Source organism: Mchenga conophoros, linkage group LG16, assembly GCF_057382185.1.
Source record: "Mchenga conophoros isolate Kocher_MC1m ecotype Shallow Benthic linkage group LG16, M_conophoros_male_GT1.1, whole genome shotgun sequence".
In the NCBI taxonomy this organism is placed as follows: Eukaryota; Metazoa; Chordata; class Actinopteri; order Cichliformes; family Cichlidae; genus Mchenga; species Mchenga conophoros.
Genome location: NC_140541.1, coordinates 34,129,644 through 34,144,993, shown reverse-complemented (window position 1 = coordinate 34,144,993; position 15,350 = coordinate 34,129,644). Strand labels below are relative to the sequence as shown.

Sequence of the window (15,350 nt, the reverse complement as noted above, 5' to 3'; positions counted from 1 at the left end):
TATGCTCTCGATGGCTCACACCCCCTCATACTTTCTGCTGCTCTCTCCCCAATTTCGAATGGAAAAAAACTAAAACTAAAACAACCCATACTGACGCTATCAAAATACCAGAAACCATTAAAAGGAAGATGAGTCTTTTAAGACAGTTTTATTCTGCAGCAAACACATATCTGTTGCTTCGAAGAGAAAGGTAAGAATGCACTTAAATCTAAATATACAGTCCCAGGTAGCAAAGCAGCGACTGCCAAGGTCTTAATTTGGCAAACCAAATACTGCAAAGAAGTTTGATGCAGAGATCTGGAGAGTTTGCGTTCCCTGTCGCCTTTGGCTAAATGCACATAATAATAGTGTCCTTGCGGTTCACCTGCCTATGTGATGCTTGCAACGGCATCATGTGTGGCTTAAGCAAGAACACGTCGGTCTCTTTCAGCAGTCGATTTTCTCTTCTAGCTGACTGAGGAATGTCAGAGTCTCCACCCTGAAGCTTGTTCCATTTAAAATTTCTACAACCTTTTCCAGGGCCTCTGTCAGAGGAAAAAAAAGCTCCCCTTACAGCGAGACCCCACTACATTGTGTGTGTTTTCCCCTCAGTGATGTGCCTCACATCATTATGTTCCTCATTATGTGCACTTTATAATAATAATAATAATGGATTGGATTTATATAGCGCTTTTCAAGGCACCCAAAGCGCTTTACAATACCACTATTCATTCCCTCTCACATTCACTTTAGAGTGTTTCATTTTTCAGTCTGTTAAATGCGAGTTCAGAAATGCGTTGGTTTCTGTCAGTGATGAGTCTTCTTTTCAAAACGATGTTGTGTTTGTTTGTCAGAATCTCTCCCCTCGGTAATAAAGATATGAGACTCAGACACAGCCTCAGTCAGAGCTAATGATCCGTTACCCTCCCATGTCGCGGTGATCGATTCATTTTGTAACGCTTAACTTTTAATCTTATTTCTCAGCCCTATGGAGTATTGGCTGATAATTGTATTCATATTATAACCCATTTTATAAATGTCGTCATTTGTTCACAATTGCCGATGAACATAAACATCGTCAGAGTTTGTTGCAGTGGGAGCTGATGAAGGGAGGTAATGGCAGAGAGGCCAAAGTAACAACCACCTAAACTGAGGTCTTTTTTGGTTACATTTTACCAAGCTAACCAAACTGCTGAATGAAGTCACTGAAGTGGAATTTTCTACAAATGATCACATAAACATTGTGACAAAGTCCCAACTGTTCTGAGGCCAAAGTATGTTTCATAGCTGCGGGTGTCAGTCCCGTGAATCGATATGTGCCTCCATATTAGAGCCTGGCTGCTTTGTGCCAAATCACGGTGCTGCTATTGTCTGTCTCTGGGTTTAGCTCCGCTCACATCCTCTGTGTTTTGAATTGGGTCTAATAAGCAGTGTTTGTGTTTCAGTCTCCTTTGACTGTCTGGGTTCTTTTGGATGATGCTTTTTGAGCTACTAAGTTGCCAAGTTTTGCAATAAATTAATCATACAAAAACAATTCATAAGTCATTTTTCAGAAGAAAATGGTAAACACTGCCTCACAGCTCTAACACACAACTTGCAGCTCACATTCACAGCTGTGAAAATGAAAGCACGCTCTTTCATTTGTAGCAGTTCATGTATCATAACATAATTTTCTTTAAAAAACCCATCTGGTTCTTATTGCGTTCTAAAAATATTTAAAAATATTTCTGTTTAAGAAGTTAATCATTTATTCGTTGAGCTCTGAGGAAATTCCCTCGAATCTTTCAAGTCACATGACGTTTTACAAGAATGGGCTGTTTGGACAGCGGGGTGTTTTCTGTATATCCATCAGTTGATGAATGACATAACTGAGATTTAATACGCTTAATAGACATTTTTATGTGTCACAGCTAACAAGAAAAATGATTAATTTCATTGGCTATTCTAGGATGTTCCTTGTAGAGAGCAAACACCAAACCCTTTTTTTAAAAAATGTGTCAGTTTGGATCATGTTGAAATTTAGCAGCTTGTACAAGATTTGTTGTTTCATCAACCCCAAACTTTTAATAGCTCAGTATTTGCATTGTAAATGTAAGAGAGGGGAAAGTTGTGTTCATTTCCTTTATAGCCCATATAATGTGTTTGTAGAGGCAAAGATTGAAAGAGCTGTTGTGTGCCAGTCCTTGCACATTTCCCACCAGCAAATGTGTAAAGAATTATGATTGTGCGGGTCGCTGACAGCTACCTGGTTCTGGACAGTTTGTCCTTGCAGTCCTCTCCAAAGCTGGGCTCTCATGGGGAACTGATGCAAAAGCTCGGAAGCAGTCAAAGCAGTGTCACATTTGGAGACATTGTGGAGGTGGATGCTTTGCATTCCCAAAAGAAATCACTACTTTTGTTTTTGTGAGGTAGCAATGTCAATGTACTGTACAGTTTGTCTGTTTGGACGCGTTCCCGCATGCATTACTGCAGCTACAGTAGGTTTAAAGAAAGAAGGATGAAATCTGACTTTTATCCATGTTTCACATCATCTCTTACTTTATCCATTATCAGTATTACTCAAATCCTTTTGGTTCTTTGTCTTTCTATAATGTAATAAAAACCTGGAGATGATTAGTAACAGCTAAACAAACAAACGTGTGTATGTGTGCATTTGCTTAGCTGAAAAATTTGCCCTAGTTCTGCTGAAAAGATTTGAACATTAATGCCAGCGCCTGTAAGAGGATCACGGTAAACAATGCAGCGTTTTACCGTGCAGCTTTGTTGCTTCCCTTTGGTACAAATTGCCATTCTTAGACACACCTTGTACCGTTAAACAGCAAGAACAGTGAGTTCTGTTAAAGACTCCACAGATGAGATGAGAATGACGTGGCTCCATGGTAAACAAATGTAACGCAGAGACACTGAGAGTTAAATTTTTACACTTTCTGACAGCAAATGGTTGCCTCACTCTAAGAGGGTGGGATTATTCTCTCCTTTTCTTTTTTCAAAGAAAACTTTAGACTGTTTGTTTTTTCGACTTTCTGTCTTTTGCTGAATGCTTGTGGTGGAAACCATTTTTAACTCGCGTCTCCCTGCTGCTTTTCCAGGTGGAATATTGGCAGATATTCAGGAGGGACCACAGAGACACACAGTTTCCACTATGAACCGCGCCTTCAACAGGAAAAAAGGTGAGCACACATATCCGCCGCTTGTGTAGCTCATAAACCTGAGCTATGTCTGACATTGAGGATGTTTAACAACAAACAATGTGTACCATCAACTGTGTGAGTGGGCAGGGTATACCTCAAAGCACTGTGCCAGTGGTGTTACACAGTCTTTCCTACCTTTCAGGGCATCTTTGGATTCAGTTCATTTCAGTACACAACCATAATCAACTCACAGAGACTTTAAACACCCTCAGCATAAATAATGCATCATAATGAAACACACGCCCACACTGGTTTTTGTTTCAGAGAGATCTGGGAATCCTTCCTGGTGGTGCATTCAAATGCTGAAGTGAGGTGTTTCCATTCTGTTGTTACATGGCGGTGACACTAGAGAACCCAACAGGAAATACAAATCCTTTGTGAATGTTATAGAAACTTTGAGAGTTAGTTGCATTGAATGGGACAGGAAAAGTATTATGTTAAGCTCAGATTGGAGGACATTGAAAGCATCTGCTACTGTCTGAGGATGCCACAAACAGTGACCAAAATGTGGAACAGGAGAGTGGATAAACAATATCCCGATCAGGACTTCCTATTATCCCAGCTACATCCAGTAGCCACCTAAATTTGGCTGATGCTTCTTAGTTAGCAGATCAGTCAGTAGGTTCTCACACTGGTTTGAAGCAGACTGTGGGTGGGGTAGTGAAGCAAGCTGTGAGGCTGGAAAAATGGCAACACGAGGGATCTCTGAAGCTCTATCATTGGACCACTGAGAAAGCTGGAAAAGACAGACAGACAGCAGCTGTTGTTGAAGCTTTAGAAAAATGTGTATGCTACTCTGAGGAGGATGCTATGTTGCAGAATATATAGTGCATCCCACCTACTTACAGTGGCAGCAAAAGGTGGTTCTACAAAGTACTGACTCAGGGGGCTGAATAATTATGCACACCCCACTTTGCAGTTATTTATTTGTAAAAAATGTTTGGAATCATGTATGATTTTTGTTCCACTTCTCACGTGTGCACCACTTTGTATTGGTCTTTCACGTGGAATTCCAATAAAATTGATTCATGTTTGTAGCTGTAATGTGACAAAATGTGGAAAAGGTCAAGGGGGCCAAATACTCTTGCAAGCCACTATATATCTTGGATATCAGCCCTGCAAACTTAAACAACAAGAGATCCAAGTCCCAGTTACTAAGAGTTAGGAATGTAGATCTATGACGCGGTGATGTCACTTGGGTATTTCTTTATTTCAAGAAAGCTACAGTATCTCTGAAGGGAAAGCTTGGTTTAAACATGCTCAACCACTGGTATGTTCTTTCTTTAAAAGATATTTTTAAAACATATTTTGGCTCTTTGTCTCAGAAACAATGAGAAGAAATTCTTCAGATGCCATGGCAGGAGATAAGAAAGACCAAGCAGCTTTATCTGGACGAAGCCCTCACTGTTATGGTTTTGTTTATCAAGCTTTGGAAGCTTTTGGAATCATTCAGTGAATCATGTGCAGAAATCTTTTTCGGTGAGGCTCAACTGTAGGGCTGCCATGGTAAATTTTTCCTGCGTGCAGTTCATCAGTTTGGCAGCACTATAAAGTCTTCACGCTTGAAAAGCTCCCCGCAAAAAATAAATAAAATAAACAAACTGACTGATGTTAATGTTTATTATTTTCTCTGATGAAATGATTTCATGTTTAAGATGAAAATGATGAACCGTGCAGCTTCAAAACGCTGTTCGACAAATGTTGGCTGCGATAGATCAACAAAAACATCAAATTATTCATTAGCACAAAGCCACAGAGGACAACAAAACAGCAGAATTAGGCAGTCACGACAGCACGTATAGTTCCTGTCTCTGCAGCGTTAGACAGTTATGAGGGTTGTGCAACACTCCCGAGTCTCGAAGTGACCCTTCCCAAATGCAGAGGAGGAGATATTTGGGACTGCCGTTTGCCAAACAGCTTGATGTGTTTACCACCATCTGTCCCGCTCCCTCTGGTGTGAATCATCAGACCTGGAGAAGCCTTGGACAGCGTTGAGGAAAAGTGTCCGGGGCCCAGGTGGTGTGCCGGGCTTTAATGATATTTGGTTTTAATTCACTTCCCCCCCCCTTCACTACTGTTTGCGAAGGTTTTTGCAAGGGCCTCAGCTCACATAAAATTTCCATTTATAATTGCATGGAGCGGAAATGCTGCTACATTTTTATTTAATTCCTGTGGTTTTCAGCATAAACATGCACGTGTGCAGGAATGATGAAAAAAATGAATTAAAGTCATCCGAAGGCACGGTGTGAAGGACTCAAAGCAGACAGGAGAGGGCTGCTGCTAAAAGGAAAATCAGTCACAGAGAAGGCAAACATGCTCACGGGCAGACGGTCAAACTGACCACTTGTTTTTAACTTCTTACAGCTCTAAATGGTTCATCCTTTTACGTGTCTGCCATAACAGCGTGCTAAAGCTTTTTCACTAAACAGAAGGACAGCAGCTTTCTGACCTCCACCATGCACTATTACATCAGAGTAGCAACAGATGCCTGACCCTTAGGCTTCTCTGCAGATTGAATTTCTGCAACACTTGTTACTGTCAGACTTTAGCAGATGGTGCCAAGAGGTTCAAGAATTCACAGTATATGATAAAAGCTTTCCCCTCCCGAAAAGATAAATGCAAAGAGCATGAACCAAAATATTGAAAAAAGTATCTACATCCAGTCATGTGTGTGCACGGTATATTTCACCGCTTGCATTCATGTTCCATGGACCTTGATGCTGCAGACTTCCTTTTGCAAGCCAGACCGAATGTTGATAAACAGCTTTAATGTCACCTCCGGCTTTATCCTTAAAATATCCTTAGACAAAAATGTGAATGAAGGCGTGGAATGAATGTTTGAATTAACCGGTACCTTTTAAGTGATCGAAATAAAAATCCTATAATGAGAATAAGAGGAAGATGTGAGGTTTGTGACTCCTTTGGGAACATGACTTCCTCTGTCTCCTAATAATCTGAGCACAGCTGTGCTTAATACATTTCCATCAATCCTAAATATCAGCGGATGTGCAATATTTCATCTGCAGCCCGGCAGCCTCCTGCATGAGCTGAACAAAAGTTCGCCAGTGATTTCACGTTGGAATGAATTATTCAGTCTTTGCTGAGGTCTTAATGTGACTGAAAGAGGATAATTGCCTCTTGTTGCTGATGACATCGCTCCGTTCAATTATCATCTTTGGATTTTTGTGTCGCCATTTGAATTTATACACAAGAAAGGTTTACATCGTGTTAGCTGTTTTTTCTGTCACTTTTTAATTTGTAGTAGTTGACATCAATAGTCAACACATTATCCAACAGCTTTCTTCTGTTTCTGCACCTGTCCTGTCTGCCTCTGGCTCTTTTGGCTGGCAGCTGGCACCAAAAACTGGTCCACCACACTGATTTATCTTTGTTGTCTCTGTGTAGGCCTGCGTTTTGTGGGCGCAAACACGTCTAGCAGGTATTACCTGCAGGGATCTTGATCATTTTTATCTCCTGTGCTGATTGCTCCATGGTCCTGGACGTGACTCGCACTGAAGAGTTGAACTCTATGAGAAGCACTTAAAAATATTGCTCTTTTAGCTTGTTAGGAACCATGGGTGGCCACCAGGTTGGCTGTGGCTACAATGTAGCTTGCCATCACCAGTGTGTGAATGTGTGTGTGAATGGGTGGATGACTGGATATGTAAAGCGCTTTGGGGTCCTTAGGGACTAGTAAAGCGCTATATAAATACAGGCCATTTTACCATTTTTTTTTTTTTTACCATCATTGTATCCTACTGAGTTTTTTAAGTGATGGCATGACGTTGAAAATGATGACTGTGTAACTCTTCAATGCTGATTACTTCTAATGCAATCCTGTCTGTAGGCAGCGTTTGCTGTCGGGCATAGGGTTATTTTGGGCAGGCCAGGAAGTCGTACTCGGCCGCCATCCCAGCAGATCAGCTGATCTTAGTGTTACAGATCTCTGGGCTGGGCTTTCTAAGCTGCATTAGCTCGTTCAGTGTTGCCGTTTCTTGGCACGCTGCTTTGCAGCCTACCTCCACCTCATCTCCACCTTTCATGCCGTGTTCATGGGGAAAACCTTCATGGGTAATCCATGCCATTGCTGTCTGACGCTGCTCTATTTTGGCTGAGACTTGCTGATGTGGCTTTCCAACATTCCAGTTGCCTGTTAGAGGAAAAAAGAGTTATTTGATTCCTCAACAAAGCCATACTGCTCTGGTATTTCCATTCCCAGTAATTTATAAAAATATATGATCACCTTGTGATTTCGATGGTCCTGAGTGAAATTCAGATTTTGTTGCACAGACACGTTGATTTCACCTTATGGTCATTTTGATGGATGTGTTTTATGGTGCCATTTAGTTGTTTTGGATCCTGTTGAGCAAAAAAGAAGTAAATAACAAAACAAGTATTAAGAAGTATTTAACTGTAACACTGGGTGGTTAAAGTACCAAACAAAGTACTCCACTCTTACTTACCAAGCTGCACTTACGTTACCTCACGTAGTGCAGCAACAATTCTGATTTGCTAGTATTAAATTCTCATAAATTGTTATTAGGGCAGCGCAGTATGGCCAAAAATATTTATCACGATATATATATATTTGAAAATTTGCGATAATGATATAACTGATGATATAATTGATGTGAGACAAAATACTTTACAACTCCGCAACTTTAGTAGTGCAAAAAAAAATATCAATGTATTTTCACTTAAACAAGCAGCTGTTTTTTATGTGCATTAAAGTTATCTAAAAATTAACAGTGCAAATGCAAATTCCTTACTGACAGTTTAACCAAAAGGCATTTCCAGTGGAAATTGGCCGACATATCCTCAGCATAACCATGTATAATATCCACAAAACTTAAAAAGAGGTTATACACACACAATATGGTATTATGTTGAAGCACAGTATGTATCACTCTGAGTCTCCTGCCTACGATAGCCGTAATGCTCCGACAACCCATCAAGCAGTGCGGCTTCGTAGCTTAGCAAAGTCGTACTAAAACATTTGACAGATTTTCGAGCGCCGTGTACCACATAAAATTGGTTTGGTCAGAAATCCAAGGATTTTAAGAGCGATTTATTTTCCAAAAAACATGGTAATAACGACGGCCCGCTTGCATGCTCTACCATAAATTGTGCTTTGGTGTGTATCTGTCGGACGAAAGCCACACCAGTTCCACACCACTGAAGTTGCACCAATTGATGAACCAATTCTGGTTCATCTGTCATTCAACAATCCGCTTTCGCCCTTCTAATTTTCCGTCGCCGCCATGCCTTTTCTGCCATGTGCGTATGAAAACAAAGGCATGGTGCATGAATGTTTTACCCATGTTCTATTGCGATATTTCATTTCTTATCATTGCCTAACATTATACCGGTATTACCATGAATGGTATGATATGGCCCAGCCCTAATTTTTATTATTTTTAATCAAATAAAAGCAATAGGTTTCTTTAAAAAAAATGTAAGGCAGTGTGTTTATTCTGTGGTTCTAATGCGGAACATGTTCTTACCCTGTCATCAAATATTGTTGCTTTGTCCAATCCTGCTGGCAAAAGGTGTCCTGATGGACTGGCCAAGAGATAAGTGGTGCTTTTTAAAAAAGAGACATACTGCTTTTGGGAGCTAGAACGATTGGTGGTGCAGTTACATCATTTAAGAAAATATCATTGGTTTTTCTGGGTTAAAACGTCCCCTAGACATGAACCCTGCACAATACAAAATGACATTTAGCCACTGTGTTTAAATGTGACAGAGTACTTAAAGCAGTAATACGTGCTAAGTTTTTCTGTAATCCGATGCTTCATGACACCAAAATCAAGGGACACTTTGTGCCTGAGAAGCATTTTTTACCAGAAAGAGTGTTTTGCTAAAAAGTAGTAGTGTAGCTAAGCTCATTAGATCCAACCTAATGAGCATTACAATCTGTATGTTTGAAATAATTTTACAATGCTACTTTGAAAGATGACTCCTAACTAATCTAATATTTCTGTATTAAATATAAAAAAAAAAAAAGAAATTCTGTGTAAATGGTGAAGTAACACAAGCTTGAAAACCGTTGTTGGACTCAGAGCGTTGGACAGTGCACCGATTTGCTGCACTGTCCTGTGACAGCGCGGACCACTTTCAACTTCACTTGATATCTCTGCAACACAACACACAGGCATCACAACACGGGGGAAAAGCTATGGTCTCTGTTGAAAGGTTTAGTTCATTTTAGAAGGTTTTGAACATTTTAAAATGAGGGCTTTGAAATGCTTTACACAAAAGTACCTTTAACAAAATTTCTGCAGAAGCTCAGCTGGTTAATGAAGGTTCTCAATCATTCCAACTGCAATACGACTTTTATTGCAATATCTACATGGCTACAGATAGTTGCTGAATCCTCTAACATATAATAAACTAAAGTTAATGAGAAGAGGATCCACCATTGATTATATTTAACTGAAAGCACCCACATAGAAAATTAGATATGGATGGATGGGCTTTTTAATTTTGCTGTGGCCATCACAGCTGAATGGCTGGACTAAATAATTACCAGTCCAAGTGATGTTCATTCCTGAAATGATCCCTCTAACTATTACACAAGCCATCATTATTGGTTTGCGATATGATCGGAGCACAAATAAGTAGTAACCGTTTAATTCATGCATGTCTGATTACCTTGTCCTGAGAGAACACTGCAGTGTGAGAGGAGAGGCTGTATTGTCCTTGCCTTAACATCTGCTCTGTCAGTGTTATTTTGTAAAGCCGCACGGCCATTTGCATGATCCTTAAGAGTTTCCTTTTTTGGCCTTAAAATCTGCATTAGCTCTGAATGAGCCTGGGCTTTCTTCCTACAGTCAATATTTGCAGTTTTCTCTTCATTTTAAATTCAGTTCCCATAGTTTTTTGGCAGAATGGAGGAGTCGTATTACAATAATTTACAGGAGCTTGACACAAAATCATAAGCATTTGTAGAACATAATTAACTTCAGTACAGTAGCTCTGCAATAATGAAACCACAGTGAACCTTGTAATGTTCAGTTTGTACTTGCAGAGAGCTTTCATTTCTGAGGCACTGTATTGCAGTGTTGTTGGTACTGACTTGAATTAAATTGCAGGGCAGTTGTGACATTTTTGTCCATTTCCCCAAATGTACTGTATATGATGAAGGCGAAACCTCAAGAGATTTCTTCTCAGAAGAATTACTGTCCCCATGTGATTGCAACAGTTTTACTTCATTTATGTAGCTCACCACATTCTAAGCTGTACTTCTTTTTGAGAAGTACAGTTTAAACTCTCCAAGTCTTTATCTCAGCGTAACACTCTCCCACAAGTCTGCAGTAGAATTGTGGTTTAGGTCTGCTTGGAGCCCATTTGAAGTTGTCTTCTGCTTGATGGAGAACTGTGCATAGCCAGCACATTCATTGTGTGTCATTGATTGAGCACTGCAGTGAATTAGTCTATTGCCTGCACTCGTCTTGTGGCCGTATTTAAAAAAAAAAAAAAAAAAAAAAAAAAAAAAAGTGCACTTACAGCATGGCACTCAAGCTCGACAAGGCAAGGACAAGGAATATTAGGCAGTTTCTCTGTGACCAGAGTACTTCATGCAATTTTTGACTTAAGCATTTCATTATTTTTCTAATTAGCTTTAGTAGTAACAGACATCCATCCATCCATCCACCCATCAACCCGTTTTTTTTAAACCCCTTATCCAATTCAAGGTCTAGCTGACGTCGGCGTCTTTCCCGGTTTAGTACAGTCATTGTATTATATTATTAATAGGAGGAATTTATTTTTATGTTCTATGCTGTAATGCCAATATTTGCAAAGTTCTACACAGAAAAACAAGAGACAAAGCCTGGATTTAATTTAATGACACACTATTTAAATCACTTGATACATAAATACAACATTAAAGATCTTAAAAATAGATCTAGGAACTGAACAGCAAATTGCAAAATACAATTTCTGTGCTTTTCAAATTTGCTTTTTTTTTCACTAAGTATACATCTATTAATGTATTTATTTCTGTATTACTTAATAAAGAAAAAAATAAAATAAAATACAGAAGCAAACAAGATTGCATGAAATGAATAATGCCCAAATGCAAAGAGAACATAAGAAGTAAATGCAAAACCTAAAATTTAAGAAGAATTGAAGGAATAGTGAACGCATTATCTGGTTATTTTAATCCACAGGTACTTGTATTGTATCTGGTGCATTTTTATTTGCAACATATCCATGGATTTCAGTCAGTGTAGTTTAAAGTTGATAAAGTAAATGCAGTATTTTTTTTCTTCACACTGTTGACATGAAGAACTTTTTAAAAGTAGAGCTTGAGATGAAGAAACTGTGAGAAATCGTAAAATACAACTATTTGCTTGTGGATAAGAGATTTTTTTGATAATGGTGTATTAGATGAAACTGCTGGACAACAAGGGTGTTGGTCTCGTTTCCTTCCAGTGCACCACATTAAAATGTTTATCAGGCAATCTCGTGTTCGGTTGTTTTTCTTTTGTTTTCTTTGTTCTTTTCTTCATCATTATTAGTGAAACCTGCAGTGGAGGACCATCACTTCTCCAAAGCTGCTTCTTTGTATTGTTTCAGTGTGAAATTTTACTTTTAGCCAGAAGCAAACGTTGTTTATTTCTTTTGTTTTTACTCTAGTCCAACGATTAAACCATTTATATCTGTCTACTCTGTGTAATTAGAGCAGGCATTCATGGGCGGTATTTCTGCTGCAAGTTCACCAGCTTGCCGATTGATTTTCAACAAGAGGCAGTTTTCGAAAATAAAGCAGTATTCTGGAACAATAGTGGATCACTTTTGGGTGAAGTTGTTTACAGTAATTCATTATACTTAGAACTTAAAGCTGCTTTCTTTTTTCTCCTTTTCAACCAGCATGCTTACTTGTGCGATACAATGCCACATTGGATTTTAAATCCAACCATCAAGATGTGATGCAGTCTACATTTTTGTTATTTCAAGCTTTACTTCAAAAGGTTTCACTTCAGTTTTGTCGTAACTGAATAGTATGATCTGGACTTGGTCATTGAAGAATATGCCATTTCTTCTCTTGGATTGTACTTTGCTTTCGGTCATTATCCATTCTTATTGTGAAGTACCATCTAATCAGTTATGCAGCATTTGTGTGAATGTGAGCAGAGAGTGTAGCTGAATTCATCCTGTCGCCGCTGAACACCAGATTCTCACCAGGTTTCACTGGCAGTCATACATGCCCATCCTGTAATATTGCCTCTGCCATGTTTGACAAATAATGTGGTATGTTTCAAATCAGTGTTTGAAGTCGAGACTCCTGTAGAGCTTTTCTGCTAAAGTCGAGTCTAATCTGGCCTTCCTGTTCTTGAGTGTAACCAGTGGTGTTTGCACCTTGTTGTAAACCTTTATATTTCCTTCCATAAAGACATCTCACCATGCACTTTACATATTTTCTGTGGTCCTTCGAGCCGGTTCATTCCTTGTTTTTAAGAATGAAGGAAACTGTTTGGTCAATCCTGAGTTTTTTTGCTGTCTCTCTGATATGTTAATTTAGTTTTTTTCAGCCTATGCATGAATAGACTGACACCTATTTGTACCTCCTCTTGAGATTTCCAATCAACGGCCACCAATTTCAACATTTTGAAATCAACTTTAGACTTTTTTTTTCCCCCTCAACTTGTCAGTTGAAACATGCATCACCTGGCCACAAAGTTGCTTTGCAATCAATTGGCCAGTTAACTTTGAGCCTCTGAAAATGGGACAGTATGTATAATAATGTCTATTATCCCTAAACAGTTAATGCAGTACCTTTTATTAAACCTGTTGAATTAAAATTGAAGGTCTGCACTTCATTCAGATTTTAATAGTTTCATGTAAAAGCCACTGGGGTTGTGTACAGCAGCAGAATTTCAAGGACCTATTACGGACATGGCCCTAACTGTCCATATGTATTTATAAAATAAATCCCCAGGCTCATATTCTCAGGAATAAGTATAAAATAGGCATTGTTTTTGAAGGAGATCATTCTATGATGCGAAAGATATGTGAAGACAGCTCTTGTTAATAATGGTTGGAGCTGCAGTGTAACATGCATGAAGGACTTGTGACCTTTATGCAACAAAACCTGTCGCTCCAAAGTACATTACACTGTGAGACAGAGGAGCAGCGACACTTTTCCGGCTGTCAGCCCTTAAATTTTCCCTCATCTCCACCCAACACTTGACAGTTCATCCACACAAAGTTGACCTTCAGATTCCCCGACTGTTCCTCACGCCCCAACAGTTATTTCAACTGTACACATCACTGTGGCCAGTTTTTGTCATGCTCACATAGCTGCCATTTTTAAACAGCAAAGAGAGACAAAAAGCATCACCCTCCCCCCTCTCCTTTCATCAGAGCAGTGTGTGCTGACACCTTAAAATAATGCCAGCCTACCCGCCATGTGGCTGTGTCAGCCCGCACAGCATCTCTTCCATCCTTTCTCTTGACTCCTTCTTGCAATTTAGAGTTTGCTGTAAAAGTAGGGAGGAGGCGCCTCATTCCTATGTCAGTTTTCATTCAAGCTTCCCACTAGGAAATTGATTGTGCTTTAGAGGAGGCCATTGCAAGGTGTAAGAAGGTTTAATCTCATTGCACAGCTGTTAAGTAAACCTGGAAGGAATACAGTTTAAGTAGAGAAAAGTTCACAGTGCAGTGCTGGAGACTGTAAACAAACCACCACACTGATGTGTTAGTGTTGTTTAGCTGTAAGGCTGTGGGCATGTTTGCCATCAAAATGAATTGCAGAGGCATAAAATCAACTTTTTTAGTCTAAATTCTTAAGATCCTGTATTTCAGTTACATGTACAGGACTGTGAAAAGTTTCAAGCCACCCATCACTTCTTTAACTTTTGCATGGAAATGGGATATATGTGCGGCAGTACAGCATAAGGTAAGAACAGAATGAGACGGTGTGAAACCTCAAAAAATGACAGGAAATTTTGGCTCCTCTGAAGCAAAACAGGAGGACACAAGAAGCAGTCAGATTGTGCAAATCTTGTTCTTTGTCCAGTATTTACTTCTTTTCTGTATATTGTATTTTTTTCAAACATACTAGTAGTGCAGCAAAAAATAACTGCAAAATGCAGTAATAAAAGTAATTTATTTGGCGTAAATTGGAGCTATTAGTTTAAATTATTTTAGTATTTCTTTTTTTTTTATCTATGTGGATTATATTACATTTGTAGCATTCATTGTTTTTCATTTTTCTTTTCATTTTTTTTTAAATAAAATTAGTTTTTTGTAAATACCAGGACATTAATAACTTGAGCTTGATATATAATAATATACTACAGTATATTTCTAACTAACAAGCTCATTCTCTTTCTCTTGACAACTGAAGAAAGAAAACATTTTGGGGTCAACTTGAATGTGAAAGTGAGGTCAGAGGTCAAATGTAACATGATATTTGGATGCCCATACACCAGTATCATTTCCTTAATACAAACATAGACAGACTAATTTTAATCACTGTTTTGAAGATAAAAGCCATTTATGACAATTTGACCTCATTTGACCTCATTTGACCTTGATGAAGAGGTCAAAGGTCCAAGGTAATGTGATATTTCAAATCCCCATATATCACTTACTACATGCAGATGAGATTTCAATACAGGCACTGGCAGTAAGAAACAGTTTTAAATTCTGCTATATGGCATTAATATCACTTTGACCTGTAGATGTGTCTGTTGACACTGAAGGAGAGGTCAGAGGTCAGATATGACGGGATATTATAAATCCTTATACAACACTTTCTATATATGTTGACAATAAGCACCACACTTATGGTTACGGTCTAGTGCTAAGGTTTTTTTGTCAACTTTTGACCAATATATCATTAAGGTGACCTTGAAGAACTCAGTGGATGGAAGCCTAATTTTAATGGATGTTAATATAACCCCACTCTGCACACCTAGCAGATATTTTAGAATTATTAAAAACTTTTTGAACTATCGTGTTAACAGACAGAATGACTGAATGACATGCAAACCCTACAAAAAGATAACCTCCTTGGTACCGATAATGATGGGTAGCTCAAGACTTCTGCACAGTATTGTGTTTTCTATTCATTTGGATAGAAAACACAGTACGGGCACTTATTTTAAAATAAACAATTTAATAAACTTAATGTGATTCATATTTCCCCATCAAAAATTACTCAAACAA

At 38.8% G+C, this 15,350-nt stretch overlaps 1 protein-coding gene across 8 annotated transcripts in view; it reads left to right on the top strand.

The window, feature by feature from the left end:
• gulp1a (GULP PTB domain containing engulfment adaptor 1a) overlaps positions 1–15,350 on the top strand; it is a 92,457-nt gene that overhangs the window by 57,936 nt on the left and 19,171 nt on the right. For all 8 annotated transcript variants that reach the window (XM_085249345.1, XM_085249352.1, XM_085249346.1 and 5 more), the window contains one exon: positions 3,069–3,149. In XM_085249345.1, the coding sequence (XP_085105471.1) occupies positions 3,069–3,149 (81 nt within the window). The remainder of the gene's footprint in view (positions 1–3,068; positions 3,150–15,350) is intronic.